The 21136-nt window shown below is 44.5% G+C and overlaps 1 protein-coding gene across 4 annotated transcripts in view; it reads left to right on the top strand.

The window, feature by feature from the left end:
• The window catches only part of para (sodium voltage-gated channel paralytic), a 239893-nt gene that overhangs the window by 175531 nt on the left and 43226 nt on the right, over window positions 1-21136 (top strand). For 2 of the 4 annotated variants that reach the window (XM_075680914.1, XM_075680915.1), the window contains exons 11-18: window positions 3342-3755; window positions 5725-5824; window positions 7179-7244; window positions 8884-9137; window positions 11285-11458; window positions 15307-15482; window positions 18328-18502; window positions 19545-19706. In XM_075680914.1, coding sequence (XP_075537029.1) covers window positions 3342-3755; window positions 5725-5824; window positions 7179-7244; window positions 8884-9137; window positions 11285-11458; window positions 15307-15482; window positions 18328-18502; window positions 19545-19706 — 1521 coding nt within the window. Of the gene's footprint in view, window positions 1-3341; window positions 3756-5724; window positions 5825-7178; window positions 7245-8859; window positions 9138-11284; window positions 11459-15306; window positions 15483-18327; window positions 18503-19544; window positions 19707-21136 lie in introns of all 4 variants that reach the window. The other 2 variants (XM_075680912.1, XM_075680913.1) reach the window with 1 other exon arrangement.

Raw genomic sequence — 21136 nt, 5'->3', positions numbered from 1 at the left:
TTTAATACATGGCTACGCGTCCTACAGTTCAGTAAAGAACAGCTGTAGAGACCAGGGAGAGAATGTATTACACTGTGTGACACGAAACATAGTTCACTCAAAAGGCAGGTCTCTCTAAAAATGACGGCAAGTCACGAAAAACGGAGTGCTCTCTCGTCTCCGTCGTTCGTGTCTGGCAGTCCCGGCGCTGTATTCCTCCCGGCATGTGTTACCAGCTAGCACTATTATAATTCCTACTGCTAGGTATATCCATACATGTGCTTTATAAACGTAAATTAGTGTTTATAACTAAATGTTGGTGGTGCTTTAATGAACATTGTCCTTTAGTCGCTATGCAGCACAATAATATTGTATTTAAGATTAGTTTAGTCAATTCACATGCTGGCTGCTTGGCGAGAAATTTGAGCACACCTTTTGTCCGAACTTAGGACTCAGAGAAGTTCTTCATTGTAAAACGTAATTTGCTAAACTGTCATAGCTTAGCAGAGTATACCCAAAAAGCGTACAGCGAACATTTTTCAGCTGTCAGCCATCACTTATGGCTAGTGATTGGTGTTCGCGTTATAACTGCTCATGGCTGTACGTTCCGCCTTTAGCGAGACTTTCGGCTTTGTCTTGTTGCGTTTTCGCCTGCCCGTTCACTGCTTTTGGGTGGTGCGCCATTCTGCGTTGAGTTGAATCCCTGTTTATCCCGCTGCTTCACCCAATCTCTCTCTTCTGTCGGCTTCTCTTTCTGCCGCGATCTTTCTTATGTGTTGGGCGACCTGGCCAAGCAAGGGTGTGTTCATCCTGCATGTGTCACGTGATACCCCGAAGCCCGGATGTTTTTGCAGCGCATCACTAAATGGGAAAAGTGACGAAGGCTATTCGAACCGCGGGTGCCACAGAAACGTCCCCTTTCGCATTGGTCCAGGGTAAGTAAAACACGCACGCGCGACGCTCCCTTGTCCCGCAACAACCTAGTCCTCCCGGAATGAAGCCGTGCTGCGACGCCAGCCTGTCCCCCCTGTGACGTAGTGATCCTGATGCCCACGTAGAGGTGCAGGTTGCGTCTCTCTTTCTGACGCTCTCTCTCTCTCTTTCTTTCTCTCTTTCTCTCTCTCTTTCTTTCTCTTTTTCTATCTATATCTCACTCTGTCTGTCAATCTTCCTATACGCGTAGATTTTTCCGGGGACAGAGACGAACTGTAGACACTCCCCTGAGCAGTCTCTGAACACATCCCCCATGTCCAGGCAGTTTGACATTTCTCTACACTGCTGAGACGTAGCATCCCGTTTTCTTCCCTGCGTAGGCAAGGAGGACTTCTCCTTAGAAATGCGTAGAAAAGACAGTCCACGTGCCGAGGCGCTTTGTGTGGGCTTCGCACTGTCTGTCTAGCGATCGGCGCAAAAAAAACAAAAAACAACATGTGCACGTATGGCCTGTTTAGATTCTAGGTCTACCGGACTGAGCGTCTGCTTTCGCGCTGTGCTGAGGGTTTAGATGCATGCAGCGGCTACGGCGTCCCTTTAGTCCGTAGAACTGGCGGGTTAAATTTTTTCAAGTGATACGTAGTGTCACTTTTTGATTATTTGTATGTAAAGCGCGCGGCATGAAGGAAAGATAGCTTTCGGTTTCAGTTGAGAAGCGAAAGCAGTGTCTGCGATGCAGTCAAGGTGCTTCCAAGCAGTGAACTAGTGACTGTTTCTTGAGTACTGACAGGACATTTTAGTTTTGTTTCAAGTCCACGTTGCTTTCTTCGCAGTTGTTTCAACTGCGCAAGTTTTGGCCAAGTGAATGTGTTCTACGCTACATTTCAGGAAATAAAAAGTAGAGGCAGTTTGAATGGAACTGGTCAGTTCTCTCTGATCATACAAGACAATTGCTCTCATTTCTAGTGGAAAACAATAGTATCGGAACAAAGACAAATACGAACAAGCAGATAACTTGTAGAAATTTGTTTATTTGACAAAGACGCCACTGCCTTGCGGCAGCTCCGAGCATCCTTTCTCATTAATTTTCTAGGAGTTAGATCCAACAAATTATACTGTCCTACTTGGGAATCTGTCAGACATGGTTCAACTTAAAAGGTGTTCAAAAATATCTCCGTTTCAAAGCAGCGAATAAGAATATATATACAACTGTCACGGCTCCAAGCCGCCGTGCAGCTTAAAACGATACTTCGAGATGCTTTGGCAACGTTGACAGTTTATGCATTTTTGTTTGCCGTGTTCTGAATAAAGAGTGTTTTCTGTGTGCAGCTTCCGCGCGATTCACTCAACTACTGCCTGCTATTGACATTGTGATACGATTAACCACAAATGAGCATTCCCTTTTCTTTTTTTTTAGGAAACTAGAAATTCAGGATTGTAGAATTATAAAACTGGAAGCACACGAATCTGCAAACATCGATTTGCACCTTGTCACTGTATTACCATACACTTATAGACATAATTACCGCGCAGACACTGTTTTGGAAGCCACAGCAATCATGGTTATTAATTGGTTTAGTCATTTCTCGTAGTATATATTTAACACTCTTTAGTGCCGTCTTATCGGCTAAGTGCTAAATGTGTAAACCTTTGCTGTGCAGTACGACGTCATACATCTTCGACTTCATTGACACCACTGTGACACACCTGTCACCCTTGCCGGTGCTCACAGCCTCGCGGTTTGCACGTTCACGGTGCACACGTAGAACTGAACATGTGTTACCGCCGCTAGCCGGGGAGAAACCTTTTATAGGTCACTTAGGCAAAGAAAAAGACGGGCACGTTGCGGTACATTCTCTTATCGCAACCTCGTTGGTTGGTTGGTCGATTAATGTTACGTGCTGATAATATTTTCTATTCTGTTATAAGGCTGGCTTGCCCTGCAGAGCAGAAAAGTATTTAGTTTAGTATATTCGGGCAGCTTAAGACTTCATTAATTTTTCCCAGGTGTTCAAAAAGATACGGCATACGGTCTCAGATGCTACACGATCGTTTCGACCAGCTTGTTATTAATCCAAATGTCACGCAGAAAGCTGAACAGCTTGTCATATTGGTTAATGGACAATGCCGAGGGATTCTTGCCGTGTATGAGGCATACGAGCAAGGTAATTGCCATTGAGACACCTGGAAAAAATGTACGAAAGTCGTAAGCTCACCGATAGGGCGCAGCGCTCGTCGTAAGAGCTATAATCGCGTACTTGTCTCATCTTCTCACTCCCTGGCTAGCGGCGGTGGCGTTGCTTGCAGTGCCTCTGACTCCCCGCTTTGTCTGCTTTCTCTCTCTCTCTCTCTCTCTTTCCTCTCACTCTGTTCTGTCTATCTCCCTACCTCTCCTGTTCCTCCATCATGCGGACTTGCCCGTGGAGCAGGCCAGCCTGAGCCTACCCGGCTCGCCCTTTAACCTCCGTAGGGGCAGCCGCGGTAGTCAGCTGAGCGTGAGCTGGCGCAGTAACGGGCGTCGCCTGGGCGATCGCAAGCCCCTCGTTCTGCAGACGTACCGGGACGCTCAGGAACACCTGCCGTATGCCGACGACAGCAACGCCGTCACGCCCATGTCCGAAGACAACGGCGCCATCCTGCTGCCCATGTACGCCAACCTGGCGTCGCGGCACTCCAGCTACACGTCGCACTCGTCGCGCCTGTCGTACACGTCGCACGGCGGGGACGTCTTCTGCCGAGGGGGCGCCGCGGCGGGCGCGGGACCCGGCGCCGGTGGTGTCCTCACCAAGGAGAGCCAGCTGCGCTCGCGATCGCGAAACCTGCAGGGATGCTACTACTACGAGGTCTCTCTCTCTCTCGCCCTCTCTTTTCTTTCACTCTCCCTTTTTCGCTCTTCTTCTTTCTTTCTCTCTTTCTCTTACTGTCTCGGTCTCTCCCCTCTTTTTTTTTTATCTTCTTTCATTATGCGCTTGCACTCCGGCCTCTGCGCATTCATCATGCTTTCCGCACCACCGCTAAGATCGCCTACACCGGTCCTAGCCCACCCGCCGTCTGCTGCTGTAGAAACGACCTCACCTGCGCAACCGCACGTTTCATTTGAGACATTACACATGGCGTGACGTTACCCAGAGTAGGACGAATCACCTTTTCCAGGCTGTTCCGCATAACCTGCCTTAGCGACAACCACATGGAACGTTTTTTCGGACGTGCTGCCGACGTACAAATTCTACTGCCCACCAGACAGTTTCAGCTGTTTATTAATGGCCGGAATGCGTTATGCGGGTTTTGCTTGAAATTACGACCGCTTGTAAGGCCATTCAGCCTCGATTACAACGCGGACATTGAGCCGCGTGAAATAGGCGGGTCGACTCGGCGCCAAATATAAGTCGCCAATGCTTTTCATGTGCTTGTCGTTTTCATGTGTAAGCCAGCCCCCTAAGTAGTACAATTTTCGTACGTTCCTAGCCCGTAGATGTGATGTCATCGAACGTTCTGATCAGAAAAAAAAAAGAAAGAAAATGCTTGGTTAGAAAGCTAAATTATGTTACCTGGCCAGCCCTCTCCGTCGAATCGGGCTCGCGTGCTCGTTAGCATGCTTCTTGCCAATATCGTATTTCCCTTAAAGTCATTTCCGCACTGCATAAAAACTGAATTGCTTATCTTCAATACAGACACTGTGCATGGCCGCATGGCATGTCACATCGTTTTTCATTATTATTACACCGCAAACCACAATAAACTACCTCTGCCGTGTTTCTCGATTCTATGAAGAGAAGCTTAATATAATATAATATAATTAGGATCAAGAATATCTGACAATACCATTTGCGAATGTGGTCGCTGCACGCACAGTGAAAAAACAGAACTCTATCAACGCCCAATCAAGCATTGTCACAACGAAAGTTTTTTTTTTTTTTTATGTTGCCCGGGAAAGTCGTTCTGTTTGAAGCGCTTTCTTTCTTTGGCGTTTATTCGTAAGTTGGCAAGCTGGCAGATTCAAGAATTTGGCGGATCATCGCCACATGTTTTATATAATTTCGTAAAATCTATTGACGTGTTGCATCCTAACCAATCTATGTATGAATCCCCTGACCTGTTCTCAAAGCATTCAGCTAGTATATTTCGACCAAATATAATATATTTCGCCAACAGACGAGGTCTACTGACAAAAACGGTGCAAACGTAGAGTCATTTGCATGTTTAAACCGTGCCTGGCCTACACACTCGTCTATGTCAATCGAATTTTAAAGCCCTCTCCTTTCTTTAACAGCGCGCGCACCAAAACCAACTCGCGTTAAAAAAAGTCGGAAAGGCAAAAATTTGACGTGATGCTTGCGAACAGTCCTTGCATTACTTCATTTTATCATTCCTATATGTAATACTCATGTTGTTCATACCCGTACTATTATTTTAGCTACATAGATAAATTAATGGCAGCAATTAGCGTTTTTTTTTTCAGGATTTGTGTTGTAAAAAAATTGCACACAAATGTGTGATTAGCGCTCTTTAAAGACTGTGTTTTAGAGGTTGCGCTGCTCTTTCTTGTATTTAACACGTAGATTCCTCGCAGTGTGTGTGACGGCAAATTCTTGTATTGTTACGCTTTTGTTGGATTTTCGCGCGTGTTCTGTTACGCAGTTGTGCGCATGTAGTGCCCATTCTGATACACTACTGTGAATTGCATTTAATACACACTCCTGCCTAAGGCGTGAACTGCAGGCTGACAGTACTTAAATAAATTAATTAATAATATTGCATGACTGGTACAATTGCGCCAATTCTGCAACTTGTGAATGGAAATTTACATTCCAGGAAATGACTCTGGATGGGGAGGAATGTTTGGCTGTGAAGAAGCAACCGGACAACCCTTTTATTGAGCCGTCGCAGAGGCAAGGCCTCGTAGATATGAAAGGTAAGTGTCAGCAGTTTTTCGCTAACTCGGCGTCACCATCTCGGCTTTGACCTGATCAGCGCAGGAGAAAAAAACATGCACGTCGAATGCGATGGCAGTACTCAAAAATAAAATCCTTTATTAAACAGTTGTGTAAGGCTAAACAAGAATTGTTATATGAGTTCATTATTTAGCTAAGGAATTATTTAATTTATGCTTTTACTAGCGATACGTGTGGTTGAGGGATCGACGATAACGGTGCTTTTTGTTATAAGGAAACAACCAGTGAGTCTTGACAAGACCTTAAGAAAACACCACTGATAGTCGAAATCACATCGTGCACACAATGAGCCGTTATAAAACACAACGCTATAAAAACACAGGCGTTACACAACAACGTTATAAAAACACAGGCGCTGCGCAAAAGAAAAATAGATTTCATCGGTAGGTACAGTTCCACCTATTCGTGCCTAGAGTAACAGACTATAACACGAGCACTGACACCTTCAAGTAATTCCTTTCTATTTTGTGCATTCCCCTTTTCAACTAAAGTATTCCAAGACTGCGTCGAATACTGCATTTAGTGAAATGTTCTCAGTGCTGTACAAACTTACGTGAAATCTTAAACATCTGTACAGGCAATCTGCTTGTGCGTAATTGATTGTTGATACCTACCGATATGTGACTAACTTGCGTTATCAGTGCAGTAGGATGCATGCAGATGCCATCACTTAGAAGACGACGTTGCAAGTAGCTGGGATACAAATACGGGAAGCTTCGTGAAAACATTGACACTACGCACACGATTAAAACATAAGAAAATTATATAGCAGACAATATAAGCTAGGAGCCTACTTAGTGATACATGGAACCCAATAACAGCGTGATGTCGCTTTTCTTTTTACTTAATAAGGTACAAATGCGCCTTTTACATTACTTTTTTTACTGATGCATCAAGGCACTTGAAAACTTTAGTTTGGGGGCTAACTGCTAATAAGCCCGACTTCCTTGACAGCCACGAACTCGCCTTTTTACTTATTCGACTTTCTTTTTACTTCCGTTCCACACCCAGAGGTATCTGCCAATAAACATGTGACACCTAAATTTAGAGCGAGAATATGTACCCTCTTATCGTTTTTATTTATTTATTGAATATTTATTGAATTTATTGAAATTTATTGAATTTTATTATTTATTGAATAACTAAGTGTCATCTATATTTGCAAAAATAACTGCGCTTACCGCTATCAAAGCGAATTAGCACTAACTGGCTTACGATGAAGCTTTGCCAACCTCAGCTTTATCGCATTTCAAGAAACTGACAGATCGCTCATACGCGAGCAAAGCGTAACGCATATGCTTGCTTTCTCTGCAGACGTGATGGTGCTAAACGACATCATCGAGCAGGCCGCGGGTCGCCAGAGCAAAGCCAGTGAGAGAGGTATCTATCAACTCCGATTCTCACTCCAACCCTTTGAAGCCAACCCGCCCGCCTCCTTTGACATTTCCTTTTTTTGTGTGTGTGACCTTGTGTTTCGCAAGAGAGCACGACCCCTTCGTAGGTTCTCGCCTTGGAGTGCTGGCACTCGCGCTGAAGCCTGCCTTCTTCATTTTATTTTTCTCCTGCAATGAGTGATAGAACCAAGCCTTGTCCAACGTGGTCGGTCCACCGCTCAACTGAGGCATATTGTACCCACGATCTAATTTATGACAAAATTTAAACCCGGTGTAAAATGCACATGACTTTAACATATGTACTGGGCCTTTTTATCGACGCTTCTGTTAAGTCAAGAAATGTAAATTTATATACAATGCGGCCATGAACGCCTGAACTGTGCAGTTAAATATCAGACGCTTTTTCGGGTTCTGGTTACGTTTCGCCAGGTAATGGCTGTTAAAGAAATATTTGCCCTCTCTGCTACCTTTACTCATCATGCGTGTTCTGCTCTGTCTTGCTAGCCCTCCAAAGCGTAAAAGCTGAACACGTGAAGATTAAAGACATTTTTCTAGTATAGGTTATAATGGAAGCGAGTTTTCACGTTCGAGGAATCGACCGCGTGTCTACCCTAGTTGACATGTCCTTATGCACGGTACAGTATTGTACTTGTGTGTGAAACCTACTCAGTTGTCTTCTTCTGATTTGTAGTGGTGTGTTCCTACAAGAATATACGAGCATGCGGATTTCTTTCAAGTGTGCATTTTAGCTTTGTTTGTAGCCTTCGTGAAATGATGTTGATAATTTCACAAGGCATGTGAAACGCCTGCAAGTTGTCTGGTCTTGGTGACATGACATATTACACCGCGTGATTTATTTTTATTTTGCAAGTTTTCACGCTGAGGGGGAACACTGACTCAGCCGAAAAGTCGTTATAGGTTCTGTAGAAGACGGGAGAGAATCTGAACTTTCAGAACCATAGTTAACATTTAATTTTGCAAGATTGGAGGCTCTTTATAAGTTGAAACTTTTGAAAACGGTCTACATAGATTTATATTGAAACCCGCTAATTCTGATTTGAGTGCTCAGCGCGTCTCTCGACGAGCTACTAAATAACGTATGTTGTTTGGCGGTGTGCATAAATTTGAGTGCGGAGAGAAATGTAGAAGTGTCATCTCCGGACTTCTTTTATGTCTCAGACAAGGAGAAGACTTCTGAGTTATGATTACTGTTTATCGGCCAAGAGAGTAATGAACAAACTGAGAGACAACAGCGCGACTTTCTCACCCACGAAGTGCGAGTTCTAAAGCTTCATATTAAAACATCCATGCATGGATGAAAACATGCACACAAAGCTACATTAACACAAGCCGTAGTTATCGGAACTTGATCCAACCTAAGCTCTGTAGTGCAGTGACGACGATGGCTGAGTAAGTGCAGCCCCTCCGGCGGTGTGTGTGTGTGTGTGTCTCGTGTGCCTGCCGCAGTTTGGTGAAGCCCGTCGTTTCTTGCCCCCTCGTGTAGCTGCCTGTGATTCTTTTTTTCGTATCGTGTGTCCCTAGTTGGCGGCGTTAGACGCCCCCCACGGGCTCACTGGCGGCCATACTTAAACATTATTCAGTGTCCATTTATTATTTCCCCACAGAAAGGGAGGAGCAGGAGAGGCCCAAGTTCAAAGACAAGTGCATGGCCAATTGCTTGAAGTGTATAGACATGTTCTGCGTGTGGGACTGCTGTTGGTACTGGATCCGGATCCAGGAGATACTAGGACTCATCGTGTTTGACCCGTTCATGGAGCTATTCATCACTCTATGCATCGTGGTCAACACGCTATTCATGGCCATGGACCATCATAACATGGACCCAGACTTTGATAATGTCCTCAAGAAGGGGAATTACGTAAGTGAAAGTGCCTCGCTGCGTAGTGCCCAGTGCGTCGTCGCCACCGCCTGTGCTGTGCTCTTCGCCCAGTGCCTGTGTGTAGTTCCGCTTGGTGCTTCCACGACCGCATCTTTCTCTTTTTTCTATCTCTTGCACCCAAAGTAGTGTGCTTTTCTTCTGCCAGAGCGTAGTGTCTTCTCTATTTTTTTTCTTTTTAATGCGCGAAAGCAAAGTGTCCAAGCAGAGCGTTGGACACTTGGCACCCCCGCCCCTCCGGCGCCGTTTTCGGAGGGGCTTCGAGAGGTGAGACTAGCAAGTTCTTTTCCCAGTTGAATTCATCACGCTTGGTGAATGCGTAGAATGTTTCATTTTTGCACGGGTCTTGAGCCATTTGTCTACTTTCTGCACTTCACGACGGTTCGACTCTTGGGCATGTGTTGAGAAGCAAGTGCTCTCGAAAACAAGTTCCTTGGTATATATACATATATATTTAAACTATTTTGATAAAACTATAGTTGGCTGGCGCCAACAGTGTTATAGCATGGCGCTCACATTTAAAGTTCTGTTAAATGATTCTTGACAGAAAGTACAAAAAAAGAGCGCATAGTATAAAAATGGAAAGTGCAAACAAGGTAGGAAAAACCCGCGTAAATGTGTAACTCGTACAGTTCTGTTATTTTATTGTTGCTTATACGAGTGATGCCTAGCGTGTAATTCTTTTGTTCGTGCAACTTAAGCTGCTACGTAAGTTTGCGTCTCGTAAGGGAAAGGCAAATCCATTACTGGCATGACTGTACCTGTGTGTTGTGCCTTTTAGATATCCAAGCTTTACTGCACTCTGAAGTCGGTGGGTTTAGTATGAGCATGTTTGTGAAGTACGAGTGTGACTTTATGCAGAGGTAAGATAAAATGCCAGCCATTGCGCATTTATTTCGTGAGAAGGTGAAGCTGGCATCATAACTTTGGCATATACACAAAGAATGAAGAAAATTCAAGCGTTATTAACGGCTATACATCTCAGGTACATTGGTCATCAGAAGCAGGCATTATTATACTCTACGAAAATATTTTTGTGAGGTAAGAGAAAGTCCGGGTTGTGTCCATTAAGGCATGTAAAGCATCAATAGACAACAGTGAATGTAAGGATCTTGTCGCCAGACGCAGCGTAGTTCACGCTTTTCAGTGCCTGGTAGTGCTTTTGTCTGTTTCTTTCAGCATCCGTAGAAACCATGATCACAGCGTTGCAAGACGTCACTGTAGCTGCATGCCAGTAGGCAAAGCTTTTATTCTGATACCGCTCTTTGCCAGAATTGTAGAGCGCTGTCTGAATGGTTTCGCGTTGAAACAAGCCGGAGACGCACATTTCCTTTCACTGGTTGTTCCGATGAGAGGAACGGCGAAGTTGCATGCCTCGCACCGGTAAGTTACGACCGCTCATCAACTCTGCGCTATTCCGGCAGTCACATGCGTCGCGAAATTGATTGTAAGGACAGCCCTGCTTTGTAGTTGCTTGACTGCTTTTCTGCGTACGTACGTTTGGGCATGTAGCTTGAGTAGAAGCGAATGATGCTGTAATAGATATAGCATCCTGTCGTTTTCTAACTCGATGCTGAAAGCAGCGTCATTGAAGTGCTACCTTGCTGCGCATTCAAAGGACAGTGTTTGAGCATGCAAACTGTTTGTGGAAATTGCGGGAAAACAATTGTGTAACTTACATGAAAGCTCTGTAAGAGAAAAAAAAGTGATGAGGGGCAATGCAGTATGTAGAACGCTTGAGTAATGCTAATGAGAATGCTTCGAAAGTGGCTTCGTGTGCGCAGCGGCAAATCGAACTTTTAATTTATTCTGCCAGTCTCTGAAGTGAAGCATGGGAAACTGGGGCCGCGCTCACAAAGATTTGCCAACAAGGGAATGCCAGCTCTTTCACTACCATCTCCCCCTTCTCCGCCGCAATACCTCAACATTCGCTTTATTAAACGCTCTTCAGCAAGAACGTGTTCATGAGTGCCGGCCCTGACCATGAGCTGCCGCCTTCTTGTGCATATAGGTATTTAACGCGGTGCTTTACAATGCAACTTGAATATCCTACCGCCGAAGCCAAAACTGCCTTGTGCTGCCCCTCTATTCGACCTCATTTGCTTTCCATGATTCTCTTTCTCTTGCAGTTCTTTACCGCGACATTCGCGATAGAAGCTGGAATGAAGCTTATGGCCATGAGTCCAAAAAACTATTTCCGCGAAGGCTGGAATATCTTCGATTTCCTCATCGTCGCGCTCTCCTTAATTGAACTCAGTTTGGAAAACGTCCAAGGATTGTCTGTGCTACGTTCTTTTCGTCTGGTGAGTTAACGACTGGTGCGCACTGCCTTCATGGCAAGTTGTCTCCACACTGTACAACAACATACACAGCGCCCGCATATGTAGATTTAAATGTCAACACCATCGACATCACACACACACACACAGATATGACTTTGCTGCTGTTGAGACAAAGATGATGTGTATGCCTTGTAAGTATGTCTGGCCGATATGAGTGTTTGTGTGTGCCTGTCAAAGAGCCCATTTCGGTACAGCAATTTAAGAAACTCTTCGAGCAATGTGTAAACCTACAGATTTACTTGCTATTAATTGTTTTGGTGTAGTTGTTCAAATAGGTTTTATTTGAGGCCGAAGTTGCAGCAGACGTTATGATATGCTTTTTTAATTTTCTATTATCGCCCCCAACTATACTCTTTCAATAAGTAAGAAATGCGCAACAGTTTAACTACTCCATGGCAAAAAGTACACGGGATAGAATAAAATACCATATTATTCCAAAGCCTAAATAACAGTCCTCCAAGGTACTGTTACTATGTTTAGCATGTCAGCCTAACCTACTTTTACTGTTAAGAAGTTATGCACTCCACTTTTGTTGCATTCGACGCCAAGGGGTGCTGCAAATGTTGAACTACGTTGACTTCACAGTGCGGAAATAAGCTTCATGGCCATTAATTAAGAAGAGTTTGTAGCTTGGAACACTACTGTCCAGTGCTTGTTGATTTGAGTTTCACAAGATGGCACGAACATAGAAATCCGGGTCCGACGCCTCGATAGGTGAGGGTAGCTTTGTCGGGCGGCATTGGCTGTTCACTTACTGTCCCTTCGGCCTGTTTTACCACGGCTCCTTAATTTAGTTTACTCGTAACTTTACCGAGCAACGTTATGTGCCCGAGCCACATGGTTTAGACATCGTGTCCAAGGGGCACTGTGGTTGTAAATGCCTGCAGCCATCTTGTTCCTTCACGTACCCGATATGCTAATAGTACATTACTGATGTCTCAAATAGAGCGCTACGGCGAACAAATAAACTCATGGCGTTAGACGCACTTTTTCGATGAGCTGAGTAAATCATCTCCCAGCTGCTTGTGATATGCAGCTAATGCTGGTACACGATAAGTACGTCACATTATACAGGACACTCAAATGAAACTATCAGTGAATTTTTTAAATGCTATACTGGCTACGCAAATGCTGCCTGCGCAGGGCCTTCGCGCGTTTTGGCAGACACACACACAAATGTGTAGAACCGAGCCAGACATACCAGCTCCTTACACATTGTCTGGATACGAAGCTTTTGTTTCTTTTACGCGCGAAGGACTTAGCAAAGATCTCGTTTATATTCGCACGGACTTACGTTTCATATGCTGTTCAACCTCAGGACGACAACCATCACATACTGCTTCGTATCAAAAGAATGCCACACTTTTGTTGGTGGTGGTTGTATTTTGCCATCTGGCCTCTCACATTTGAATGTGAGAGTCTGAGAAATGATATTATTGGAGACCAATGGCTCCTGGATTCTCAGTGGCGACATCGATGCGCATCACTTGTTTAGGGGGAGCACCAAGTTGTCTCCAAAAGAAGGAATGTTATCATCTGCCTCTGTGACTTTTGCTTCATGAATAATGGTAGCTGGACCTATTTATTTATTTATTTATTTATTTATTTATTTATTTATTTATTTATTTATTTGCATGTAGCTTACAGGCCTCCGAGAAGGCATTGTACGGTAACATATTAGTATGGAATCGAAAAAGAAACATCAGTACAATGAAAGGAATATCCACGCAACGTGGAAAATTAATACATTAGCAAATACAATATGTAGAGCAATAACAATAAACAGCAACCACAATAACATAATATCATAACAACATTATAAACGTTTTTGCATGTATAGAGTTGTAAGTATAGTAAAAAAATCAGGATCACTGAAATTCTTTTATTAACTTGTAGAAAAATGCAGGAAAGAACTTAAAAGAAGGCAAGACGTGCTAGGCAATTGAAATGGCATATTCATCGATTAGAAGACTGCGAAATACACTGTGTTTAGATTGGCAAGGGATGTTATCTGGTAGAGCGTTCCATAAACGGACCGCACGTGGCAAAGCCGAAAAATTAGAAGCGTGTGTATTGCCATAAATTCTGGTGTAGCTGATCTGATTGTTCAGTCTTTGTGACGTCGAGGATGTTTCTTTTTTCAGGTTTGATAAAGTTAGGCCAACTGTGTGAATGAATCTACGAAATAATAATGGAAGGAAAATATCACGGCGTGTAGTTAGTGGTAACTGCGGGGTCTTACATATAGCAGATGTCAGGACTTGGCTCTGGTGTCACAGTGCTTCACATCAAAAGATAAATTGCTTTGCAACATTCACACTCACGGGAGTGATCGCATACACACCTGTTTAAAGATCAACATACTCACTGAGTCTCTCCCTAGTGATGTCTGTAAAGGGAATCGATAGGATTACGTTCAGATCACGTAGGAAGGACACATGTCACAAAGACCTCGACAGTAAAACAAGTGACACCACCGCAAAAACAATGAACACTACTAAGTGTCAGTTATGGCTATAATCAAACTGAAAGACTTCGGCACTGCACACAAGAAAATTCGAGCGATTCGACGGCTTGCAGAACGACGGCACACACGCACTGACTCAATTTGCGGTCTGAGAAACAACCTGAAAATGGCCCCACATCTTAACGTTGTACCATACCCCAGAAAAGTATTGTTAAGCCCCGCTTAGTTCGATGTGACTCTCATAGGTCTCGCGAAATGTTTACCTAACACAGTTTGTTTTTAGATATGTGCCGATGATATTTGTCACTGGACATCTTTAGTTACTCGATTTCAGGTGCGGGATTTCAGGCGATTTCAGGTTCAGTCTTTCTTGGAACACGAAGCTTGATTGTGTCCTCCGAGAGACGTACTTTAGTTGCGTTCACAAGCAAACGCAGGACGCTTATCAATGGAGGAACTATAACTTATTAAAGAAACTCATCGATTCTTGGGTATGGTAACTGATAAGAATCTTTCTAGGAGCTCCCATTGCGCATACCTTAAAAAGAGGCTGTCGTCTATTGTGCATGTGCTGAGAAACATGTCCAGGAAAACATGTGCGGGAAGACGAGCGTCCCGCACACCTCAGCTCATTCCTTATGAGACACCAGTTCTTAAGTTAGGTGAAGCTGATAACAGCAGTGCTCATGCTCTTGGCTGGCACAAACAAGGCTCATTAGCTAGATAGTGCCAACTCTGAATGCAAAATTACAGTACTGAATGTCAAATATGATTATTAATATATCGTAAGAGAAACGCTCTGATATATCAAGCATAAGTCCAGTTCGAATTCAAAGAGAGAGAAAATAATGCAGAGAAAGGCAGGGAGGTTAACCAGAGGTAGTCCCGGTTGGCTACCCTGCGCAGGGGGAAGGGTTAAGGGGGATAAAAAGAGAAAGTTTCTGATAAAAGTGTATACCATAAATGCAATACCTTAAAAGCTAATTATGAAATCTTTAATAATATTTTTTGCTGAATAGCTCGCGAAAATTGTATCCGCCAAAGCGTACAAAGCTCCTGCGCAAGCAGCGATTATGTATCCAGATTCTTCTTTAATTACTAATTACCTGTGAAGACACTTTACATATTATGAGACTAACTTTAATGCTTTTTGTGTTTTCTTTATTCAGAAGAATAAGAACTATAACCAGCCGTGGCTACAAATCTAGACAGTCGTGTATACGTCTGCAAATATTCTTGATGCTGAATAAGTTTCAATTTGAAAAAGAAAACACGACATAAGCATAATTGACCATATGCATATGGAGCGAGTAGCTTACGCTAAACCTATTCTTTTTTACAGCTACGTGTATTCAAGCTAGCCAAATCGTGGCCTACCCTTAACCTGCTCATCTCTATCATGGGGAAAACCATCGGTGCCCTCGGGAACTTGACCTTCGTCCTGGGAATCATCATCTTCATCTTCGCCGTGATGGGAATGCAACTCTTTGGCAAGAACTACGAAGAAAATAAGCACAAGTAAGTCTCTTCTATTTCATAAGCACATTGCATTACTTTGGGAAACCTCGGCGTGGACAAAGCTACTAGAGCTACCTCCACCACGTAGAGCTGGCACGCACAGTTACCAGCTGGAGTAGGCCCATAAAAAGAGCCTAAGGTAAAAAATCCATCTTCTGAAGAGTAAAGAGTCAACCTTTTCCGGGTTTCAACTTTCTTCTCGTTTATTACATAACGAGGGTCTCGAATCCGGCAACATTGATGCCTTCAGGTAGCATGTGTGGGTTTATTGACCGGTTGCCTTCACCCCAAAAGATCACGTTCTCGTGACGGCTGCGGCAAAAAGGACGTTCCACGTCCGCCGCCAAGGTCTGTGATTGGTGGCGCTGGCTAACACTCCCAGGGTTCTACTAGGACACATAGAGAGAGAGAGAGAGAGAGAGAGAGGAATATAGGAAGGCAGGGATGTTAACCAGTCAAGGGTCTGGTTGGCAACCCTACGCTGGAAAAAGGGAGAAGGGGAAGAGAGAGAAGGGGGAGAGGAGGTGTAGATATGTGTGCGGACCAGTACATGAGTTAAAGCCGCTCTCGCAAACCAGAAGTTCTGAGAAAGAACAAAAGTGCCTTCACTGCCTTCTGAGCCGGTGATCGGTGGGGCGGTGCTCTAGTAATGTCTGTTCACTCAGAGGACGATCATCGAATTTCCTGAATGCGTTGGACAAAGATTGTCTCTGTGTTTGAAATTGAGGACAATGGCACAATAAGTGGTAAATGTTCTCCTTACATCCGCAAACATCACACGTAGGACTATCAGTCATTCTAATTAGTGCTGAGTAAGCATAATGCTCAAGAAAGTGGATGGGGAAACGGTGCCACGGTAGCTCAATTAGTAGAGCATCGCACGCGAAATGCGAAGGTTGTGGGTTCGGTTCCCAGCTGCGGCAAGTTGCATTTTCATCCACTTTAATTTCCATTAAATTATCGTTTCTTTATTTCATTTATTAAGCACAAGTAATTTCCCCTATGTTGTCCTTGGTGTCAGTGTTTGTTGGCTTCTTATGATATGAGTAATAAAAATCAGGCCCTTCGGTTAATCCCTTCCTTCTCGTCTACAAGCATGTACAAGTAATTTGAACATAGGCGGAACTAACAATGCGCAACAACTACCGTTCACAAGAAATTTATCAATTGATTGTTTATGATAAGTACTCGTAGAGCCTTGAGAGCCAATCTTTGTTTGTCGGGGCACCTATTCAAGAGGGTAATCGCAATGCCCCTCTGCGGAGACAACGTGTAGCTAGCTTCCCTTTCTTTTTTTCTCTATTCTTTAAGTGCTTGTGCAATTCCATAATTATTAGTAACATTGTGGTTTTGTAACGCGTCTCAAGATCCTCTTTTTACTATCCAAGTTGTTTTCCCCCTCTTTACTAAACAGTTTTATTGTATTTGTTCTGCAAAGAACAACATTCCGGTAATGGTACGAATCGCAGCCTCATAAGAAAAAAAAACTGTTCGACGAGTCCCATTATACAACTTCTTCAAAATGAACGCTTGCTTCTCTGCGACGACCTAGTAAGTACGGACTGCTGCAAGAACGCGACCCTCCAACATGCCCAGCACCTCAAGAAAATGGAGGGTGGGGTTGCCTTTGGCAAGGTTCAGTCACCGTACTCAGGCCTTCTGTGAGAACACCTAATACGGCGAGATGTTTATGACTTCGCCACCAGTGCTTTGACTTTGTCTACACTATGCCAAAAAAGTTAAGAATGTTTATTGGCGATAGTTTCGTTGAAAATAAAGCTGGTTTTATGCCTTTGTTTTGTCTACGAGAGTACATGCTGAAAATTATAATTATATTGACGTTATGTTGGGGTGAAATACTAAATACTACACCGACATCACAAATATATACAAATCAAAAAACAATGTCACGACAGCACCAAAGCGACGCAGTGGAGGAACGGTACGAGCCAATTTCGCCTTAAGCTGTTCTGTAGCATAACAATCGGTTTATGACGAAGGCAGTCATGGGACATCGAAATGGAATCATCTTTGGTGGACACATTCAAGATAGAAATGGCTTACACACGTTTTAAATTCGGCCGCTCCGGTGTGACCCCTAACCTGCGAAGGAGTACATGGCTGTGCATCGATGTTCTGACGACTCGGACGAGGCCGACAGGGGGAGAGAAGTTGAGAGTAAGGGGGAAAAAGATCCCAGGTGAGCGCACGCACAGTAAAATCAGCTTGGGCACGCAAGTTTTACCACGCTTCTCCTTCTAGACGTGGCTAGACGTATATGCGAACTCTGAGCTAAAACCGTCTGAAAATGAGACGATTGCGTGAGCCGCGAACGGTCACAGCTTTGGTCATGCGAAGTCACCGACAGAAGCAGTGTTCGCCGCAGCACTGTTCCGAGATAACTGCAAGAGTCAACGCAGCGCCTTTACGGTGCACTCAATGAAACCTGAAACATGCCGCCTTTGAGAAGCAGCCTCATGTTTGTGTAGTTTGGAACTCTGTATGGTCAACCATGGTCAACCCAGCTTTTGTATGCTGGTAATCCGTTCAAATACAAAATGGTGCCTCGCTGTTCATTAAATTAGTAAATAAAGCAGTGATAGCCGTAGCTGACATACTTACAAGATGTGTATCTTTCTTGTCTTCCTTCCGTTCACGCATCGGCAAAACATCATGAAAACTGATCGTTGTGCATTTGAGTAAATCTATATTCCAATTTACCTGGTTCGTCATTCTTTATGGCTGTATGGCGTGCCATAATTGGTGTCGAGCACTCGCGATGTACCGATGCAGTGTTCGGAAACGTATGCACCTAATCGTCTTTCTTCATTTCTTACTTTTGCAGGTTCAAAGATAACCTGGTTCCTCGGTGGAACTTTGTTGACTTCATGCATTCGTTCATGATTGTGTTCCGGGTGTTGTGCGGGGAGTGGATCCAGTCCATGTGGGACTGCATGTGGGTCTCTGGCTGGCCCTGCATCCCCTTCTTTCTCGCTACGGTAGTCATCGGGAACCTTGTGGTGCGTGCAAGCCTCTCTGCCCTTTCCATTGTTTCAATTTTCTGTCAAACTATTGGTTGGGAATCACGCATACATTTGAAAAAAAAGAACGTTTGTTCATGTCCTATGGACCTTGAGTTCTTCACTAAAGGCGCCATAAAATTATCATGTGACGCTCCCTAAAAAGTGAATAAATGGGGTTGGGAACATCTGTATAAAGGCACAGCATAATTATTGGGCTGTTGACGGCTGCATTATGTGGTGAAAAAGAATAGCGAACATTTAAAACCGATAGCTCGGCGTTTAAGAGGTATATCCGCTTTCGTAGAACATCGAAACCATGTGCGATTTTACGTCACTGCAAGCACATAGGACGAGCTCGCCGCTCTGTCGCTATTTCCTACTCAACAGGCGACATTTTTTTTTTTATTTCTTTAACGGTGTGCAATTATAAGCAATACGGAGAGGGCCCTTGAACCTCTGCGCAAAACCTCAGTACAACTATATAATTATTTTCAACGGTGTAAAATCTGTCCACAGGCAAAGCTCCTTGCTGCTTATAAAACAATCGTTAGAGATAAAAATTATACGTACCGGAGGCAAACTGAAGCTACTCCAGGTAGCCCCTTTAGGTGGTGTTGATGCGCCAGCTACAATTTTAGCTCACAGAGGGGTTTGGCGTAACTTTCATTGTACTAGACTAAGCTGTGAGGCACCTGAACAACATTCATGTCGTTTGACGATAACGTGCTTGTAAAGTATATTGAAATCAATACGGAAACGATCATGACAAGCCAAAACGTGAATCCGCCAATCTTGAACAAAGCTACACCAGCATGCTACTTCGGTGCCTTTCTTCCACTAGCCCCGGCTTATCTTAGGTAAGATTATTTGTGAACATACGACGCAAAGCGTGTGATTTGGTGCAGTCGTCAAAACTGAACGTAAAGACAGATGTTAATCAGGACACCGAGTTCGCGTCCACCACATCCCACACAGCAGGTCTCGAACGGCTTGCATGCATTCGGGAATAACGAGGCGCGTTTTTTCTTCGACGCCACAGGTGCTCAACCTTTTCCTCGCCTTGCTGCTGTCCTCGTTCGGGGCGTCCAATCTGTCTCAAGCGAATCCTGACAGCGGCGACACTAAGAAATTACAAGAAGCCATTGACCGGTTTCACCGGGCCAGTCGGTGGATCAAGTCCAACTCTATGAAAGTTTTAAAGGTACACCTGGCCTTGTTTCTTGTTGATATATCCCCGGACAGCGTTCTGTGGCAGTGAAGAGAAAGATAGAGGGGCGAAACTTCTACAGATGTGTTAATGCGCCAAGTAGTCGGCTAGAGCTTGTCAGCGCTTTCTGATTCGGTTTCTCGGAGCATACGCGGGATCAGTGTAGCTTGCTACTTGCGATGATATTACATTTGCCTGAGCGCGGAATAGTGAAGCGAGAAGATAAAATTCAGATATAACGATGAGTGGTGTGTTGTATGTCTTATTTTACAGCGAAGCTGTATATGGCTAGCCGATTTGTCCTTCCGTCCGTCCGACCACGTGCCGGTCGCCTATATGCCGAAAACTCATCCGGCGCAACCCCACGCGCATGTGCGAAAAAAAAACGAGAGAAAGAGAGGCGCGCGATCAGCCAACACCACATAGATAGCAGAAGGTTTCTTTACTCCGATCCATGATGTCACGCTACCTCGCCTGAAATTTCTATTGACAAGGCTGACGTGATGAAAGGAGTGAAGTCAAAATCACTGCTGCTTACTGGGGAACAGTTGCTTACTGGGGAACATCCCTATTAGATTCTACGGCAGTCAGGCCAGTTAACATGACGTCATGAATCGGAGCGAAAAGGCCTTGCGCTATCTAGGTGGTGTTGGATTAGCTGCACCAGTAGTGACGTCGTTGCTCTCCGTCGCAGCCGAGCGTGCGCACAGCGGCTTCTCTCCGGCTCTGAAATTCGTAGGCCATGCGCCATACGCACTCCTTAGGAGCAAGCAGTTTTCGATCAGCAAGGCCACGAGCAGAACCGGGAAAGAGCTCGTCTATGCCGTGCGATGTTGCAGCCCGGGCACAAGAACAGGCTCGTGCAGCCGAGCGCAAGCAGCAACTGCGTACCGAGGATCCGGCAGCCTACCAAGTCGTCGTTTAATGAACTGCCGGGATCGGGATTAACACAGTGTAAAATACCAAGGCCACACGTTTCAGCTTCACTGGTTAGCCATTTCTACTGAGTGTTCGGGCGGTGATATATATATGTGCGTGCGTGCGTGCGTGCGTGTGCGTGTGCGTGTGTGCGTGTGCGTGTGCGTGTGCGTGTGCGTGTGTGTGTGTGTGTGTGTGTGTTGTAAACATGTTAATGTTTTCTGTTCCCCAGCTTAAACAAAAATGAATGGTACTGTGGGACTATATACAGGAGCGCTGTCACACATGCGCTTCACCTCCGTAGCTTTCCCTTTTATGCCAGGGTAAGTAGCATGCGATTATAGGTCACGTGTCGCGATTAAGCCATTTATTGCTTCTCACAACAAAAACAAAATTACCGGGCAGGCTTTATCGGGGACGCAGCCGCACTGAAGTACGTAAACGTCTCGTGCGTGCTGCCGAAGACGTATACGAGCACGAGCATGCAGAAATGACGTGACAAAATA

Source organism: Dermacentor variabilis, chromosome 2, assembly GCF_050947875.1.
Source record: "Dermacentor variabilis isolate Ectoservices chromosome 2, ASM5094787v1, whole genome shotgun sequence".
NCBI lineage: Eukaryota > Metazoa > Arthropoda > Arachnida > Ixodida > Ixodidae > Dermacentor > Dermacentor variabilis.
Note: the sequence above shows the minus strand (reverse complement) of the source record. Positions and strands in the feature narration are given on the sequence as shown.